Source organism: Ascaphus truei, chromosome 1 (assembly GCF_040206685.1).
Source record: "Ascaphus truei isolate aAscTru1 chromosome 1, aAscTru1.hap1, whole genome shotgun sequence".
In the NCBI taxonomy this organism is placed as follows: domain Eukaryota; kingdom Metazoa; phylum Chordata; class Amphibia; order Anura; family Ascaphidae; genus Ascaphus; species Ascaphus truei.
Window position 1 is genome coordinate 450,755,727 of NC_134483.1, and position 19,659 is coordinate 450,775,385.

Sequence of the window (19,659 nt, forward strand, 5' to 3'; positions counted from 1 at the left end):
GCGCGCACGTCGTATAGTAAGCACCCTGAACTCGGCCTTAGGCTCCCTGTGTGCAATCTGCCTCTCTCAGTGGGGAGAGGCACTACTGAATTTGGGGCGGCACTGCCCATAAGTACAGCCAGGAGGAGGGTATCAGGTCTGTCCCACATTGGAAATGCTCAGGTCTGATGTCACCGCCTCCTACTGTCAATCAAATGCAGATCAAAAGAGGGGGGGGGGGAAACCCATATTGACTGCTGGCCAGGCCTGCTCTTACCAGGGCTTACTGCCAGTACAAGGGCAGGCTAGTAGCCACAGGTGGCATGGCCACACACACAAGACAGTACCGAAACTGACGAAAAACCAGCATGATCTGTGTGACTCTTCCTGTAATTAGTGGAGTGCAACGACACAGCTGGTGAAACGGAGCCTGCAAACACAGTAACAAGAGCCTGGCCATACAATGAGGAAAGGTCTGTGCACAGACTACTTCATACAGCAGGCACGTGGGAGTAAAATAAGTGTATGTTCCTGGTCAAGCAGCAGACAGGGTTTTTGTTTTGCTTCCCATCCTCTCTGTGGACGTGTGTGTGCTGCTGAGTCGCTAGAGGGAGGTGTGAGCCACAGAGCAGCTGGAGGAGGGAGGGAGAAAGCCTCATAGCCCCACTCACTTGCACACTGAGCACATAACCCACATCATATAACCCCGGGCGCCTGTGCCTGGGCTGGCATTATTACAGGCGGCAGAAGCAGGGCGGGTGACACAGGTTTCAGAGACAGATCATCCTACAGATAGTGAATGACCCGCTGAGCATAGTCCAGTTTGCTGCTGCATTTCGTGCCCAAGGAGGGTTTGAGAGCAGCATATGCCCACTGCCCACGTTCGCTTTATTTTGGGACAACTCTTGCTGCATGTGTTTTATTTTATTTCCATAGTTGGGCGCCTTTGCTACTGTGGAGATCCTCCAAGTGACAGCCGAAAACAAGGAAAGCCGTTTCTTTTTTTTTATTGCATCCTCCCCCCCCTCCCCTGCTGTGCTGAATTATTATTATTTTTTTGATGCTTTCCCCACCGCCACCAAAGAAACTGGGAAGTGAAAGTGCAGCAGGGAGACCCGAGAATACACTGAAATACATCAAGTCATAGGCACAGGAGAGCAGTGACCCTGCTGCGCGCAGAGAGGTGGGGCGGAGGAGGAGGAGGAGAGGGGAATCCAGGCATCCTCCCCAGGCTCAGGTTAGGTGCTGCTCTTCGCCCTCGCAGTTCCTCCGCTTCCCGGCGCTGCTCCTGCCTGTCTCTGCGCTGCTGTGCGTCCCCTGGCACCCCGACCCTGCATCACCCGAGGAGGAAACCGGGAGGCCGCGGCATGGCTTCAACTACTACCTGCACCAGGTTCACGGATGAGTACCAGCTCTTCGAGGAGCTCGGAAAGTAAGCAGATAATTGGACGGATTCATTAATGTGTGCCTCAGTATGTGTGTGTGTGTGTGTCTATTCTATATATAGGCACTATTATTTGGGTGGGGGTGCTGTACATAGGAAATCAGTAACATGCATTACCATAAATATATACTGTAAATCCGGGGGGTTTCTAGCTCGTATGTGCGTGTGTGTGTGTGTGTATATATACAGTGTGTGTATATATATATATATATATCATTTTTTTTCTGGTAAACGTGTTACCATATCTCCTTGAAAAAAATAATAATTGTGTGTTTGTATATTTGTACATATATCTGCATATATACTGTATGTATGTACTGTATATTTGTGTCACGCAGAGTGCAGAATTCCTGTGTAGCTAATGCGATACCTCCATATTGATAGTCACCTGCCCACTTGGGCCAGGACATTAGGATGGTTGGGTACAGGCAGTGTGTGTGTGTGTGTGTATGTGTATATAAATATATAAATATATATTTATATACAGTATATATATATATATATATATATATATATATATATATATATATATATATATATATATTCTACTGCATGCTCTAGTCTAAGAAGACTCTTCTTGTTTCTCAGTGTTTGTCTTTATCCTGAGTTAAAGAGAAGGTTGTTGGGGAAGGTGCTATGTTTGTTTAGTTAAGGTGTACTTTCTAGTTAATATTTCCCAGTTGCCCTTTGCAGCTGGAATGTATACTAGTCAGTGCTCTGCATGGGAGAATTCCCAGATACTTGGCTACATTTTTTTAAATAGTTTTCCTTCCCCTGCGTAAAAGTTCCTTTAACCGATGCAAATCAGTGGAAGATGAAGATATAAACGTTTATACCTCCCTAAACCCTTTCACTGCGAGAGGCCAGCAATGCCCATTGATTTAAATCCATGTCCCCACTGTAGCTTTCACAAACTCGTCAGTATGCTGGAAAGGTTATCAGCGTGGGATTAATATATGTAACGTAATTATATATGTATGTATACTTCTAGCCTCCTGACTTTTGTGTTAGGAAGTGGTCCATGATGTTCGCATATTGTTATCAGCGCTGACAGTGTATGTACGCAATATGAATAGTTAACATATGGATGCAAAGTCATTCCACTGGTATGAGCTCCAGGCATTAAAGCAAACATTGCCTGTAACCAAAGAGTGTTCCATCGTAAAAGGCTGAAGATTGACTTTTTTTTTTTTTAACAATGAAATCTATAACTAATGCACAGCTACAGAAGGGTCCGTCCATGAACTGGGCCTGCTTCCCCTCTTTTCTGGGTAACAGTCCAGAAATCTTGACATGGACCCAGCCTGAATATCTTCAGTTTTGTTGCTCTCCCAGTAAACTTGGTTATCACTGCTGCTGATTCACCCTTCAGGAATGTGGGTCAGTTTGGAAATGTGTTTTTTTCTCAGCCACCTTACCCCCCTTTGAAACATAGGATCCCTGTTATATCTTGGGATGGGTGAAACGTGTGGCACAACCCTGGCAGTTTATTTATGGTTTGCAACAAGTTCCCCTGTTTGGACTATCATTTTGGGAGACTAGATTAATATTTAATAATATTACAGTCACAGTGAGCTCAGGCCTTAATAACCTACTGATTTTGCTGGCTTTTGGAGTGGTAATCCCAGTGGCTGCTTACTGTGACGGTGAATATCTCGAGGCTTCTGGAAAAAAAAAAACATTTAAATTGTAGCGGCGGTTCATTGTGCCCCCACAATTACAGTATGTTCAGCCCTGCACACACTCCAACACTGCATACAAATGAAAAATCTGTATTCACTATAATGACAAATCCAACATGTATAAATAAAACTTCATGGCCTGCAGGGTTTAGTTTTGCTTGGTCAAACTGACTGTGATGTAGCTCAAACTCTATCCTGTTATATATATTAAGTATAATCTATTAGGCATATGTATCAAGGCAAAAGTGGAGCAATTCTGGGGGAAAATAACCATCATATTGATCAAAGAAACAAGTCCCATTGAAATAAATAGGATTTTTTTTTCTTTGATACATCTTGTGCTGTGTTTTTTCTGCAGAATTGTTGATACTGTACATAGATCCCTATGGGTCTTTAGCCTCCATTAGCCCCTTGTAAGGTAACCCACTTGGCTGGTTACTGGGTTTTGACACCCACGCCTTCCAATGTACCCATCCAAGCCTTTCTCAATTATATGCAATTGCACCTTATGCGGCAAGACCAGACATCATATTTGTACTATGCATGCAGAAAATAATACAAATAATCAGCATTTAAACATAGAAAAGATGGGTTAGCTATACTTCCCACTCATAGATATAAGTGGTTTCTTTACACCGGTCAATCCCCATCTCTACAAGTCTCCCTTTCCCCTACAGAAAAAGACACTGTGGTTAGCTTGGTTCTGTGCATCGAGATCTTGAACGATTCGCATCATAGTTGTTCCTCAAGTGTCTGCTTTAATGAATTGTTATCCCTTTGATGTTAGATTGTGAAAGAGATGGTGATTGTAATCAAGCCAGTTAACATTTCAGATCTGTATACATGTTATGGGTAAAAAAATGCAGTGGGTGTTGGTAATTGGAAGCTGATGTGTATTTCCGCTTGTTACAAGATATGGGGGGAGGGGGGGAGGTGGGGAGGGGCGACAATACGCTGTTTTCCCAAAGAAGTGCAGCTAGAATTCATTTTGTATGTAATCGCTAGTTTATTATTTATTTGTTCTTCCTGGCATGCTTGCCAGAGAAAAGGGACAATGATACGTTTGGTCTGTAGCACATATATTTGCATTTGGTTGAACAGTTAATGTATTACATGTTGATGCTGTGCTAAGAGATGCCAATTGACATCTGAGAAACCCATTGCCACGGTTCACAGGCCGTTTGGCCTACATACTGTACTACTCTGGAAACTATAAGATGATATTTTTGAATTAATAACTTAATAATTAATATGAATAACTTTTATATCATATAGTGTCTGTCTCCCAATGGGACTCTCACAATTACAGTATAGAGCGCGGTATGCAGCTCATAGGATTTTTACAGATACAGTACCTGCCCAGCTGAACTTACAATCTGTGCTTTTGGTGCCTTTTATTTAGGTAACAATGCTGCTCCCATAATAATACTGCTATGATGAATCATATAAATACCAATAAGAGACCTATGTCTGTAAAAAAAAACTTAACTTTTTTTACCGATTTGCTTTGTAGGGGAGCATTCTCTGTGGTGAGAAGATGCATGAAGATTACCTCCGGACAAGAGTATGCTGCCAAAATTATCAACACCAAGAAGCTCTCTGCAAGAGGTAGGTGTTGTAAAGGTTTTAGGTTTGTGACCTATTTTTCTGATCAACATGCACATTTTTTTTAATGTATATTGTTGTAAGTTTTTCTACCATATTAGTCTTTTCTTGAGATGTGCCCACCAGTAAGATGTTCAAAAACGCATTTTATGAACGAGGGGAGAGGGGAATTCCAGTGCTCTGTCTACATCTCCACGTTCTATATTGTACAATGCTATATCTCTGGCTACCCTATAAGTATATGATGTGTTTGTACAGTATACTGTAGGCAGGCACTAAAATAAACTCTGTGCTAAACATAATAAAGAAAAAGAAAAATCAAGTAATCAAAGCGATCAGCATATTTTTAGTGTTTGGGAAAGGAATAAAACTGAAAACATTTGAAGTCACAGCATTTCATGATTCCCAAATTCCTTAATCAGAAGATAAGGAAATAATGCATTCCCCATTCTGATTGTGCTGCTTCCACTTGCTAACAGGTAACTACGATGTGTTGTAGCATGAAGTACGTTGTTGCTTGCGGCTCATTATTGAGCCGAAGTTTGCCTGAGAGGCATTCTGCAACATGGGGGGAAGATGCCCAGCAGTTTGTTCTGGGGGGAAAAATAGGTCACAGCTTAATTGAATCACATTCTTCTTTGTTATTTACAAATGAACTTAGTTCAGTAAGGCATACTGTATTTAACTGCAAAGCACCATAGAAAATGTTGAATTATGGCCATTATATAGCACAACAGATACAGTTTAACTTACCACTATAGGAGACATTTTCTCTAGGTATGTTGTTTTTGTAATTGAAAAGCTTCATGGTATTAACAACTTGATATCTAACAGAGACATGAATTTGACTTTTTTGTTCACCCCATGTATATGTTAACATTTTGTAACACAATTTGTTGGTTGGATCCATTTGAAAAATATGCCTTGTAGTCACATAATACATTTAATGTAATTGCAAAGAGCTACAGATGTAGCAAGACTTACGATCCCTGGCAACGCGGACGAACAAGCAAACGTCTGTGGAGCGTGCCGTAGTGTCTGCCATGATGGCGCTACGGAAGGGTCCATGCTTCTGAATGGGACTCCCGCAGCGTTAATCCTTTGGTGACTGCAACCATGGCATCGAAGACAGTAAGTCTGGCTGCATCTGAATGTACAGGCATACCCCGCTTTAAGGACACTCACTTTAAGTACACTCGCGAGTAAGTACATATCGCCCAATAGGCAAACGGCAGCTCGCGCATGCGCCTGTCAGCACGTCCTGAACAGCAATACCGGCTCCCTACCTGTACCGAAGCTGTGCGCAAGCGGGGAGACTATAGAGCCTGTTACACATGCGTTATTTACATCAGTTATGCACGTATATGATGATTGCAGTACAGTACATGCATCGATAAGTGGGAAAAAGGTAGTGCTTCACTTTAAGTACATTTTCGCTTTACATACATGCTCCAGTCCCATTGCGTACGTTAATACGGGGTATGCCTGTACACAATATTTTCTTTTGTTTACTCCGTGGAAAATGGGTTGCTTTGAGTGTGCAGCACAATGGAAAACACAGTTTTATACTTCACACAAACCCTGTCATGTTTAGAGCGTCACATTGTCTTTGCTTAATAATTTTCACTAGTGCTTTCATCCCACACAAAAAAAAGAGTATGGCTTTGAGATATCTGAACTATGACTACCAAGATCAAGTTTGCTACGTGCGTTGAATGTTCGGATATCGGAAAGATAAATGCTGTCTCCTGCTATACTCAAGAGACAGGCCTCACACAGGGAAGCAGGATATGTGTGAGCTGCAAACTACAAATTCTTTTGAACAGTCTTTATAGTGATCTTCCTATTTAACAGCATATGTCAGCATCGCAACAAAATGAAAGCACTTGGCTATAGAACAGCTACCCTACAATTTGATTATTATTATTATTATTTTTATACTAAGACCTGTGTGGATGCTTTGCAAATGTGCACCCAAAAGCCCTAGTGAAAAGAACAACATCATGTATCTCAGAAAATATAACGCATGCTTCCATTTTTAGTGGTTAATTATGGGCGCATATCTAACTGAGGTAAGCATGCTGCAGGAATTCTAAAGCTGCACTCCAGTGGTTGCCAAGCTTTTTTTGTTTAAGGAACCCTATAATTATATTGTACAATTCTGCGAAACCCAACCCCTCTCTAATAGTGTGTCTGAGACCAGATGCATTCTAAGGAACCCCAACCCTCTCTAATAGTGTATCTATTATTATTTTGTGCAATTCTGAGGAAACCAACCCTCTCTAGTAGCGTGTCTGAGAGCAGATGCATTGTAAGGAACCCCAACCCTCTCTAATAGCGCGTCTGAGAGCAGATGCATTGCATGGAATCCCAGCCCTCTTTAATAGCGTGTCTGAGATCACATGCATCTTAAATCCTTCTGTATTTGGTACAATGGTCCAGAGGGGAACTAGGTAAGGGGAAAATCCCGTCAGAGTAAATGCAACTACACCTGAGATGTCGGTCGCGGCGTCCTCATGGGGAAGGAAACAGCTGACGTCCGGCATCTGGCGTCACAGAACGTGCTGACGCCAACGCGTTTCGTGTCGTATGACGCTTCATCAGGGGATGAGTCATTGGCTGTAGAGGGAGCTTTATATTCTCTTACCTCATTTTAAATCAGCCTAAATCAATCGATGGGGATCCTTCCAGACCCTAGACTATTAAACTAATTACAAACATGTCACATTTCAACAAACACATATACATTTATAAACACACTAACACAACTAACCTAAGACTTACATAATTGTACATATAATTATAAAAGAGAGAAAAAGAAGAAACAAAAATCTCTTTCACATAAGAGGGAAAGATAAGCAGATTATATCCATGCTTACCCTAATATCATTACCCTGACAGTAATCAATCACATATTCTGACCATATCAATAATCATAATTATAATTCCTTAGTTAGAGACCTAAAGATATATAAAGTGTCTTGTTTCATACCCAATATTATGAAGTGTCATTGTAATTACTTCCCATCAATTGGGGAAAAAAACAACCAATGCTTAACTAGTCATGACTATGCTCCAAGTTATTCAATAGTCTTATCATATTTATAATGTATCTTCATTCATATAAATTGACAGATCTATATATTTACTGTTATCAGTAATAGTAATGGTATCAATAAATCAATACATTTTATGATATTGATGCTAGAGGGTCAACATACAACATAGTATAGCAATATCAGGGATCATTAATCTTAATCCATTATTCGTATTTTCCAATTTATTGTCCTCGTTAAAATACCAATTCATATCCAACAATTATAAAGCATTATTATTATTATCAGTACACAGGATACATAATTAATGAGTTCATCCATTATCCATCTGTCCAGTTCATAGTTGCAAACTGCAACAGCCATTTGTCATACAGCAACCAGTACCTGTTATTTAACCCTATAATATACATCAAATGTTGATCTATGATATACTCCAAAAGTATGTGAGTTAAGCAGCACTCCACCACAGTAGGTAATTAAAGTTCTGATCTTGTGCACAGAAACAGAGAGGGACCCCTAGCCCCCTCAGAACAATAGCCAATAGATACTGTATAGTGGTTCCCAGCACTCAGTATGAAAAACATCAGATAAAGGCATCGATAAGAAAACAACAATGATGTATTCAAGAAAATTGCATTCCATAAGCCAACCCTATTAGGGGCTAGGAAAAAACTTGTACATGGAAACAAGGGCTAAACAATAAGTAACAACAAACAGAGAAAAGAAACCTAGTTTGGGCACTCTGATACATCTAATGGGTGAGGTATGAAAAATTTAAAACAACTTTACTAAACCACTATTAAAATATTGGGGATTAAAACGAGTATTAAATGCTAGGATCCTAAATTCTGAACATGTAATACCAGGTTCTGGATCAATGATAAGGGTGACAGGAACACTCAACAGGAGTGTCCTGCAATCAAGACAGGTGAGTCTAATAAAACACCTGTAAGAGTAAACAGAGGTGTAGAACTCAACTGTTAGGTAGGTATCAGTGCACATATCCTGAATACATAATATAATAATAAACACAGCGGCCACAAAAATAGACCCTAGCTTGGTCTGCCAGTAGCCATGAACAATAATCGTGGCACTGCGACTCGAAATATTACTAGAGGTACTACAAGAAGCAGGGCCCGTAGTTTTTAAGATGTAAATGATAGAATCAGGGTTATGTAATGAAACCCAGTCACCTGGATAGATGGTTAGTCCTAGGTGTATTTGAAACTGGGTATGTAGGGGTTAATGTATTACCCAGCCAGAAAAAGTTATGGCAAAAGCATAGCACTGATACATACATACGCCACACTAGTAGAAACAACAGGCACAGCTCAATATGTGGTATGCCTGTGACCCTCACATCTAAGGTATACCTTTAAACTTATATTGATATATCACACACAGTTCATAGGTGTAACTAGGGTAAATGGCACTGACCCAACACCTGCTCTGTTAGTCAGAGCTGGTCAATAAAGGGTCAATACACGGGTGCACGCGCATGACTCAGACACCTACACGTGAGTCAGCTGGCGGCGCTGCCTTCCAGCACTTGCAGCGTGCAAACTAACGAAGTGGCTTCTATAATGGATTGTCCAAGGGAGCATTTTAACCAGTAGCTTGCCACTCAATCTGTCTACACTGACAAGATAGATGCACATTAGTGCATTCTACTTAAGTACTTAGTATTTACCTACCCTCTCATTAGCAATGACCCTTTATTGACCAGCTCTGACTAACAGAGCAGGTGTTGGGTCAGTGCCGTTTACCCTAGTTACACCTATGAACAGTGTGTGATATATCAATATAAGTTTAAAGGTATACCTTAGGCCTCAGCCATGGTTTCTGCTGGCGGGCGGAGGCGCGCTGAGGCTGAGGGAAAGCGGGTGCTTTCCCTGGCCTTAGACAGCGCGCCGTCCGGGGGCGTGTCGGCGGACGGGCCAGTGACGTCACGGAGCTGGGCGAACCACTCACGTGACCGGCCCTGCGCTCCGGCAAGCGGGAAAATGTAAAATTTTCCTAAGACCTACGCTTCCGCGCGCTTGCGGAAGCGTAGGCGAGCCCCTACTAAAGCCGCTCTCATTGCGGCTGTAGGGGCTCTGAGTTTAAGGGACGGATAGTTTTGCCATTATACAATAGGTTGCAGGGGCAGTCAATAACATAAACCACGTAACTGGTGAGACAGTTAATAAACTGATTAATCCTATAATCTTTGCCAGTCTTATGGTCATGTATAATTTTATCTTTAGACAGGTACCTACATACAGTACATCTCCCATAGCAGTAGTTACCCACTGGTTTTGGAAGCTGCTATTGCGTTTAGTACTAGGTTTTTTGAGAACACTAGGAGTCAAAATCAGTTTAATCAGTGATTTATCTGGGACAATATTACGTAAAATGGGATCCAATTTAAGAATATTACAATGCTGGTATATTATCTGATGAATTTTGGACTCCTATTTGCTGAAATCCGTCACAAACAAGGGAACAGCTGGAGAATTGTTTTTTAGGGTGTGATGTTTTAGGGACTAGTAATGAATCTCTCGGAATCTTTCTACTTCTTTTAAGTGACCTACTTACTTATTGCTGGCTATACCCCTTATCGATAAACCTTTTGGTTAGGATTCTTGATTGTACATCAAAATCAGCCAACTGAGAACAATGCCTTTGCACTCTAAGGAACTGCCCATAAAGGATATTATTGAGCCATTGAGTGGAGTGGTTACTTTCATAATTCAGATATGAATTGACATCAACTTTTTTTAAGAACGTTTTGGTTACTATCCGATTTTCCAGAATGGTCAGATTAAAAGCCAAAAAATCGATGTCCGTCGTGATTATCACCACTAAGTACAATATTCTTTCTGTTGGAATTTAGGTATACAATAAACAGTTCCAAATCTTCAAGGGAACCCGACCAGATCAAGTGTCATATATTACTAAAAGTGTCTCTCCATAAAATATACAGTACTAGTAACATGTTTACATTTAGAATACTGTGTAACAAAGGACTAATTTGGTTGCATATTTTGATCAAAACATGATTAAAGTCTACCAACCCTTTAGGGATGCCTGGGGAACCCCGGTTGATAAACCACTGCTGAAGTCACTAAGATTGTGCACATATGTGCTGTAGGGCACATTATAAAGAATCCCAATTTTAAAGCACTAGAAAAAAAGTTTTGTATCACTATCTCCATTAAGCGAGTACTAAAGGATTGTGCAGTTAAGTGTGCTGTCAGGATTAGTAAAGGTCATTTGTGATTTGTGCTTTATGTACAGTATATGGTGAGTAAGACAGGAAGTAGGTAGCTTCCTATGAATCTATATCTGATGGTAAAAGAATCTTATGTTCAAAATATGCATAATAGTGATGTGATCATTTGTTGTACAATGTGTGCGTATAGACGTGTATATACACACACACACACGGTGTATTAGACGTGCCTAATCTGTCATGGTTGACGTGGAACTGCACCTTCAGTGCCCTATAGAAGCGTGGCACCCTGGGGGCCCTTATAACATTGTGAGGTTTTGCTCGTTTTTGAAGGGGCTTTCTTGATCTGACTGCGAAATAAACGAAAAGTTCCCTTTTTGTTTACATCAATGGAAGCAGCAAGTGATCACTAGTGCCGTAGGGTACATAGCCACGGTAGTGGCAAGACCCTCTGCCGCTAAAGCAGCGATCCTGCCAGAAACGAATATATATATATTTTAAACTCGTTTGGAACCGGAACCTAAGATACTTACCCATGAAGTTACCGGCAATACTTCCTTGATTCTCCAGGGGATTTGAATGGCCAGTCAATAGGAAAGCCGCAACAGGTAACATTGAGGCTTCCTATTGGCTCACGGGATCTGCACGATTGTAACGGCCATTTTGTTTTCTCTGGACGAGCAGACATCTGTCACTTCACCACTTGGTAGCTTCAGAACCGATAGATCCCCAGATCTGAAAAATAAAAGCTTATGACAGGGGTGTACAACTCCAGTCCTCAAGGGCCACCAACAGGTCAGGTTTTGAGGATTTATTTATTTATAAAATGTTTTACCAGGAAGTAAAACATTGAGAGTTACCTCTCGTTTTCAAGTATTTCCTGGGCATAGTTATGATCAGTGTCCGACAAATCCATTAAAATACAGGCCCGTGGCGACTGGATTTGACCCCGTGGCGACCTCCTCATGGCCGACACCAAGCAGGGCGGGATTGGGAGAGGGACTAGGTGGCGAGTAGATTTTTTTTGGTTCGGCGAGTAGATTTTTGGGTGATTTGTCAACCACTGGTTATGATGACAAATAATACATGGTTACAAATACATAGTTACATAAGTGAACATGGTATACATTATATACAAGACATTTCATGCACAGTTAAAGATAATATATATTATAGGCGTATGTAACCGTTACAAACCAGATTAAAATGTGAGACAGCTTTAGTTTTAAAAGAACTTAGACTGGTGGTGGCTGAGACAGTCTCCAGTAGATTATTCCAGTTTTGGGTGCACGGTAAGAGAAGGAGGAGCGTACAAATACTTTGCTGAACCTTGGGACAGTCTTTTGGATATACACAAAGGGCACGTCGCTACACCAAACACACATACAAATTGACAAGAAAAAATCTACCTGGTGCAAGGGAGAAAGCACAAATCAATTCACACAAATAATCAAAGGATTATAAATAGCCCCCTGTAATTGCACTTGAGTGCAATTACAGGGGGCTATTTATAATCCTTTGATTATTTGTGTGAATTGACAGTCTTTTGGAGTCAGATCTCAGATAAGTGCTGCATGTTGTAGGGGTGAGGAGCTGGTTCAGATAGGTGGGTAGCTTACCCAGAAAGAATTTAAAGGCAAGACAGGAGAGATGAACTTTGCTCCTAGACTGAAGTGATGACCAATCTAGTTCTTTGAGCATTTCGCAGTGATGTGTGTTGTAGTTGCAATGGAGAACAAAACGGGATATTGAATTGTAGAGGGTGTCAAGTTTGCTAAGGTGGGTTTGGGGTGCCAAGCCTTACTTTATGTCCCCATAGTCAATAATTTTCATTAGCATCTGCTGTGCGATACGCTTTCTGACCAGCAGACTTGGGAAGGATTTATTCCTGTAAACTACACCTAGTTTGGCATAGGTTTTGGATGTCAGGGTATCAATGTGCAACTCAAATGTTAAATGGGAGTCAAATCATATGTCCAAGTATTTAAAACTAGTAACAGGCGTTAGCGTGGTATTAGCGTTGGTTCTAAGCATTGGAAGTCATTGGAAGCTTTAAGAATTTAGCCTTGGTCCCAAATACCATTGTTACAGTCTTGTCAGTGTTTAAAAATAGTTTGTTTTGGGAAATCCAATTTTCAGGTGTCAAAAAGTCAGATTGAAGTATGTGTTCAAGGTCGGAGAGGCTAAGGTTGTGTGCATATAAGATTGTCATCTGCATACATGTGTATTGAAGTTCCCTTACAAACTATAGGAAGATAATTGATGAACACTGAGAAGAGTAGGGGCTCCAGAACAGAGCCTTGCGGGACATCACAGGTGATATCCAAGGGGTTGGAGTTAGAGCCTGAGATAGACACATGTTGGGATATCCCTGCTTCAGCACCATGTGGCTCAATTAGTTGCGTAGTCTTCGACTGAGCCACTTGTGTTGAAGCAGGGTTATCCTGAAAACCTGACCAGTTGGTGGCCCTTGAGGACTGGATTTGACCATCCCTGCATTAGGAAGACACCCTGGTTCCAACCCTGTTAAAGCAGCAAACTTGGCTTAAGTTTCCAGTGTCTATTGACAAAGATTACATTCAAATTCCATCTTTAGTTTCACATCCAGATTCTAGTCGTTTTAAGTTCATGGGACATATTTTCTCCTAGAAATTAAGTGAATCAATAGCAAGAACATGTTTAACGTGTTAATAAATGTAAGTGATTGGCATAACTTTTAAACTGTAGAATGGACTGTTTAATACATACAGTAAGTAGCATTTTACATAGTTCTATGTATTATTACAAGGTTTTGGAAATACGTAAAAATATATGTGTAAGTCCCTGTCAGCTTCTTCAAAATGATACACGATGAATACATTACAAATGAAACGAAGCTAAATTATCCTACCATGGTTCTCTTTATAAAACAATGTACCTAATTTAAATGTATTACTGTCACCATAAAGCCATGCAAGAGTTAACGTTTGTGTGCAGCATGGCAACCAAGATGTTAACTCTTATCTATTTCTGGTAATACAGATGTCATAAAATGTTATAGATTCATGGCTTAAGTGGCAATCAAACAATTAAAGAAATGCATTTGGTTTATTTAGGAAGGAACACTGCTTATATTAAAGTGACAAAGAGATTGGGTTTGATGGTTTGCATGCACCCATAGGGCTGTTATGTACAGCATGCGGCCGTGCGTGCCTATGCGAACGCACGCGCACGTGCTGCATGCTTTTCATGTTTATAGAGCAGGGAGCTGTGTGTGTATGTGTGTATATGCGAGTATATGTGTGTGCATGGGTTGTGTGAGTGAAAGGAAGACCTAAGCAAGATTTTTTTAAAGAAAATAAAAGTTTAATAAATATTTTTTTTTTTAGTTCCACAATCATTGACACACACACACACACACACACACACACACACACACACACACACACACACACACACACACACACACACACACACACACACACACACACACACACACACACCCACGCATAGGTGTATACACGCATACATACATTTCCGAGCCGGTAGCGGCGCGAAAAGATGATTTTCTTCATCTTCGCCGCTCTCTGTCGGCTCCCCTCTCCCTGCCGTGCGCGCGCGGCCCTTCTATAGAAAGGCTGACTGTCAGCCAACTAAAATTCCGCGCGTGCGCACGGCACTATAGAACGTGCCATAGATGTCAATGGGGAGGCTTATCTAGGTTGGATAGCTTCAAAGACAAGTTCTAAAACATCACAGGTACAAGACACAGAAGGTCATCCCCAGTGCAATCTATTATAACAGAGCTATATTACTTACAATTATTCTTGTGCAGTACAATTTTTTTAAGTGATGTCTGGTATAAATCTGTAAAGAGTAAATATAAAAGACAATAATACATGTAAAACTTGAGAGGATATTACTTTTACAAATGTCAGATAATTCATTTCACACACTCAAGATTACAAGTGGGACAGTCACCTTTGGTACTTATGCGTTTGTCAGATTCCTGTGAGTGAAGGGATGTGGATGCCATTAATCTGGTGATTACAGAAGTGGAGTATTTTATACTCTCGGGGAGAAGGGGATTTTTTAATTTCAGATGTAATCAAAGTAGCTTGTTGTAAAAGCATCCTTAAGAAGATAGGACACACAGGCCCTTGAGGGCTTCGGGGGTCTTTCACAGATGGAAGGGTTGTTGGGTATAGGAGAGAATTTGAACCCTTCAAGGCAGATTCAGCCAGGGGAGCCTTGTGTGTTCCTGGATCTCATATGTTGTTCTTAATGACTCCTTGAAGGACCTTTTTACAAGACTGTTGCTGGTAATGTATAATTTTCTCTTTTTTCCCCTGAAGTGTCTGACCCCATGTACTACTGTGTGCCATTTTGTAATGTTTTTTCTGTACCAAGCACTCTACGCCTTTTGTAATAATAAATCTAAAATGTAAGAAGTAATGTCTTTGCGCTCTACATACTGTACATATAGTAGATGAAGTTGAAAAAAAACATACAGTACGTCCATCAAGTTCAACCTATGCTAAATTTAGACAACAGATACTTTATCCTATATCTATACTTCTGTACTTACTTTTTGATCCAGAGGAATATACAGAGATAAATCTGTGTTCTTTCTATTTCTTTGTCTGACTCGCGCTGCCCTTGTTTTTCTTATCTCTTTTTCTATTTTGGGGAGAAAAGGTTATCTCCCCTTTAGGGTGTTTGAGCTGCGGACGGCGGACCCCTAGACGTTTACACCTTACCAAGAAAGGGGACCCAGGGGTTCCCAGAGTGTGGTAACTTTTTTCCATATCTTCCCTCATTGCTTTATAATTAGCATTAGTCCTAAATTCAGAGAGCGGCCGGGTACCTTTTTGTTTTTTTACATAGAATGTAGTAGGTACCCTGCTCTACATAAAGAGGGAAAATAACCAAACAGAATTGGTGGGGCGGTGCTCACAGGGAAAAGGGATAATTGACAGTCTAGGATAGAAAAGAATCCCTATAGTGTGGCACAGAGAAAAACATAACTTGGATACACCCTGTTATTTCAGGACACTACATAAGCACTAACACTTACACTATTCAAGTGTTTACTATATCTAGTAACGGGTATACATGTCACTGTACTACTAGTACCTTAGTTACACTTACCCACACCTCTTCGGTTCTTTTAATTGTTTTTTTATTAATTTTGTGTCTTGTTTTTGTGGAGTCCAAACAGTTATATTTTAAGTTACCTTAATAAAGATTATGTTTTAATTAGGGCGTTTTTATCTGTGCCACACTATAGGGATTCTTTTCTGTCCTAGACTGTCATTAATCCAGAGGGAAGGCAAACCTATTGCACCTATTACCACTTGAAGAGATTGCCTTCATTTTCAGACACGTTTGCTAAATGTAGGTTTTTGTTTGTTTTGCATAGGGGGATTGAGGATTAAATTAATCCCGGTGGTGGCGGCAGTGTAATTGGGATGTAGTGTAACCGTTGTGGGAGTGAGTGCTCATTTATAGTGTGCTACTGGGAGTTGGATAAGACGTCTGAGTTGTCTGAGTTGTTGACCCCTTATGCACGCACACAGTGAGCGTGCACGTGACCATTACTTTTCTATAAATAAAAAAGGTAAAACAATATGTTATTATGCCAAGCAGCACATTTTGGAGTAAATGTGTAAAATCTGGAAATCTAGCAAACCCCCACCCCCCAATGATTGAAATTCAAACACCAAAAATATTCATGCTTGCATTTTTATTTATTTTTTTAAAAGCCACAAGAATGGGAAGTTTGAAACTGCTATGTCGAGAATCTCAAGTAGAAACTTAAGTAGCATACATGTATTGTACTGTAGATTAATTTGCTTTAATCCATTTGCTTTCAAGGCTTCCTGGGACACAGTGCTTTTCAGCACAGAGATTATTTAATAGTATCAACTTAATTTAAGCAAATGAAAAATATCAAAGCCGCTGTACCCATTTTTGGTTATATTTGATTTAATAGTACGTGAACCACTATATACAGTATATACAGATATAGCAGCCTTTATCCCCATCCCTATCACACTCGTGGCAGATACAATGGTGTCTGCTGGCGCATTGTATGTCCCACTGCATCGGGCCAGCGAGTGCCAGGTACATCTGTACATCTTTGGAACAAGGTGGGTCCCTCACAAATATGAACAAAATGGACTGATGCTTTATTAGGAACACGGTTCAGAAAAATCAACCTGTCTGTCCACTTACGCTGGGGGTGATACGTGGTGCTGAAAAGACCACTGTTTTATAAGAGACACATCGAGAAGCAGAGCTTTCTATCACTGCAAGGCATTGTGGGGAGCAACTTTGGGAAGCAAGTGTGGTGATGGACAGCTTTGCCTCTCAACATCTTTCTGCTGCTGCTGCCGCCGTCTTTGTAACACTGGGCTGAACCCTGAATATGAAGTCTCCCATTTCATGACCGGTGTCTTCTAGAAAATAGACTTGGTAAGAACCCTCTTCTATCTTGCGGGTTCTTGAGTACAAAAGAAAGCAGCTGACACAAAACACAACTTGTTGATGACTATATTTTTGTTTTCAAGTTTTGCAAAGTAATTCTGACGTCCTCAAATAAAGCAGCGCTCTATACTGTTTGACGAGCTAATATAAATACACGGTGTATTTAGATTTCACGGTAGCACCGCAGAGCTTAACCATGATGCTCTCAAATCTGGGGACCACCTTAATTCAAGAAAATAGTTTTGTTTTTTTTAGCATCCCAGACAAGAAGGCTTGCCCAGGAGAACAATGTAGATGCTAGGATCGAAATTGCTCTAGCGGCCAATAGAAAGCAGCAACGTCAATGAGAGATGACGTGGCCATATGTGTAGATTTTTTTTTACATTAACTGGGAAGATCACATTATCCAGCATAAAAAAAAATAGAAAGGTAAAAACAAATTATTTGATAGGAATGTCACATCATTTTGCAATATTAATACATTAAACAAGGTTTTCACTTTAAAGGTGGTTAAGAAAGCCCCATTACATGAAAAAGCCGTTTAAAAAAAATATATTTCCTTGTGCATGTGAATGCCTTTAATAAAAAAAAAATATATATATATATATATATAACATTGCAGTTGTCTTCTTTGCTGTGTGTGGTTAGTGAGCATTTGGGTACACGTTATTATGGATCTGCTTCAGTCATTTTTAATAATCTGTTTTGAGCTTTATCAACGCTTGCTGGGCAAGGAGTAAGTGAGCCAGTATCCGCCGTCAGCCAAGAGTAATCTTCATATCGCTAGAGGCATGTCAGTAATTAGGCAGCTGAAGGGGACAAGAAGGCCATTTTGATAAGACTGAGAAGAAGAGGAGAATCCTTGCAATTTTTTATTTTTGAATGCTTCCTGTACACAATGTTTTGAAATTGGCCATTCACCTATTTTTATCACCAGCTAGTCTATTGCATTGCTTTTGTTCTTTGTTGCATAACGTATTTGAAAATGTCAAACATTGCATGCTATCAGTATTTAAAAAAAGGATTCTAAATGCCATTTCCCCCTGTTGTCTGTGACCATCTCATTTACTCTCTCTCTCGCTCTCTCTCTCTCGCTCTCTCTCTCTCTTCTTCACTTCTTCACTTCTTCACCTCCATCTACTCCTTGTTTCTGCAGTGACCTGCGTTCCATTAATCTACTGTTCTTGACGTTACTTTGCCCTCCTCCCTCTCTTCTCTCTGCTACAGACTCTGCCAACCTGGTCAGGAACTACAACTCTGCCCTATCCTCCTCTCTTGATCTACATGCCCCTCTTTTTCTCTGCCACTCTCGCCCTTCTAAACCCAGAGCCTGGCTAAACTGTCGCACACACGCGCTACACTCCTGCACTCGCTCCTCTGAACGCCTCTGGAGTAAATCTCATACTCATGCAGACTTCCTTCACTACAAATGTATCCTATTTAAAGTCTCTGCCCTCTTCCAGGCTAAACAAACCTATTTTTCTTCGGTAATCAACACTCACAAGTCTAAGGCCGCGCTTATAGTGCCGGCGATGGCGACGCGACTGATGACGGCGCCGTCGCGAAAGTAATATTTTAAGATTAGGCGACGTCCCTGGCTACAAGGCCAGTGACGTCACAAAAGGGGGAGGGCAGAGGGACGGAGAAGCTCCTGATTGGCCGCAAGGGGAGACCGTTGCCGAAAAAAATCAAATATCAGTGCCTACCAGAATTTTGGTAGCGCTGTCGCTCCGTCACTTTGTCGACGTCGCATGCACTATAAGCGCCGACGACAGCGACAATGCATTTGACGCGACGATCGCGTCGCCGGCACTATAAGCACAGCCTAACTCATGCCGCCTCTTCTGTTTTTCTTCCTCCATTTTACCTCAGGACTTTTCAAGACAAAAGTGGATTTGAGTTGTCAAAGCATCCACCACATATTCTACACCTCCTTCCTAACGCACCTCCTGCCTTCCTTGACTTTTTCCTCTGTCAAGGAAGTCTTGCTGCTGATCTCGTCCTCACATCTACCACTTGCCCTCCTTACCTCATTCCTTCCCATCTCCTCAAACCTCTGAGTCCCACAATAATCCCTATGTTCGCACATATTTTCAACTCTTCCCACTGCTCTGGTACCTTTCCCACCTCCTTCAAGCATGCAACAGTTACACCTTTACTCAAAAACAGCAAGCTTGAATCTACTGGTCTCTCCAACTATTGACCAGCCTC

General features: G+C 41.0%; 1 protein-coding gene across 20 annotated transcripts in view; it reads left to right on the forward strand.

The window, feature by feature from the left end:
* The first annotated feature begins 638 nt into the window (after window positions 1–638).
* The window catches only part of CAMK2D (calcium/calmodulin dependent protein kinase II delta), a 332,892-nt gene continuing 313,871 nt past the window's right edge, over window positions 639–19,659 (forward strand). For 6 of the 20 annotated variants that reach the window (XM_075616585.1, XM_075616568.1, XM_075616605.1 and 3 more), the window contains exons 1-2: window positions 644–1,411; window positions 4,619–4,713. In XM_075616585.1, coding sequence (XP_075472700.1) covers window positions 1,347–1,411; window positions 4,619–4,713 — 160 coding nt within the window. In that variant the 5' untranslated portion in view covers window positions 644–1,346. Of the gene's footprint in view, window positions 1,412–4,618; window positions 4,714–19,659 lie in introns of all 20 variants that reach the window. The other 14 variants (XM_075616655.1, XM_075616503.1, XM_075616662.1 and 11 more) reach the window with 6 other exon arrangements.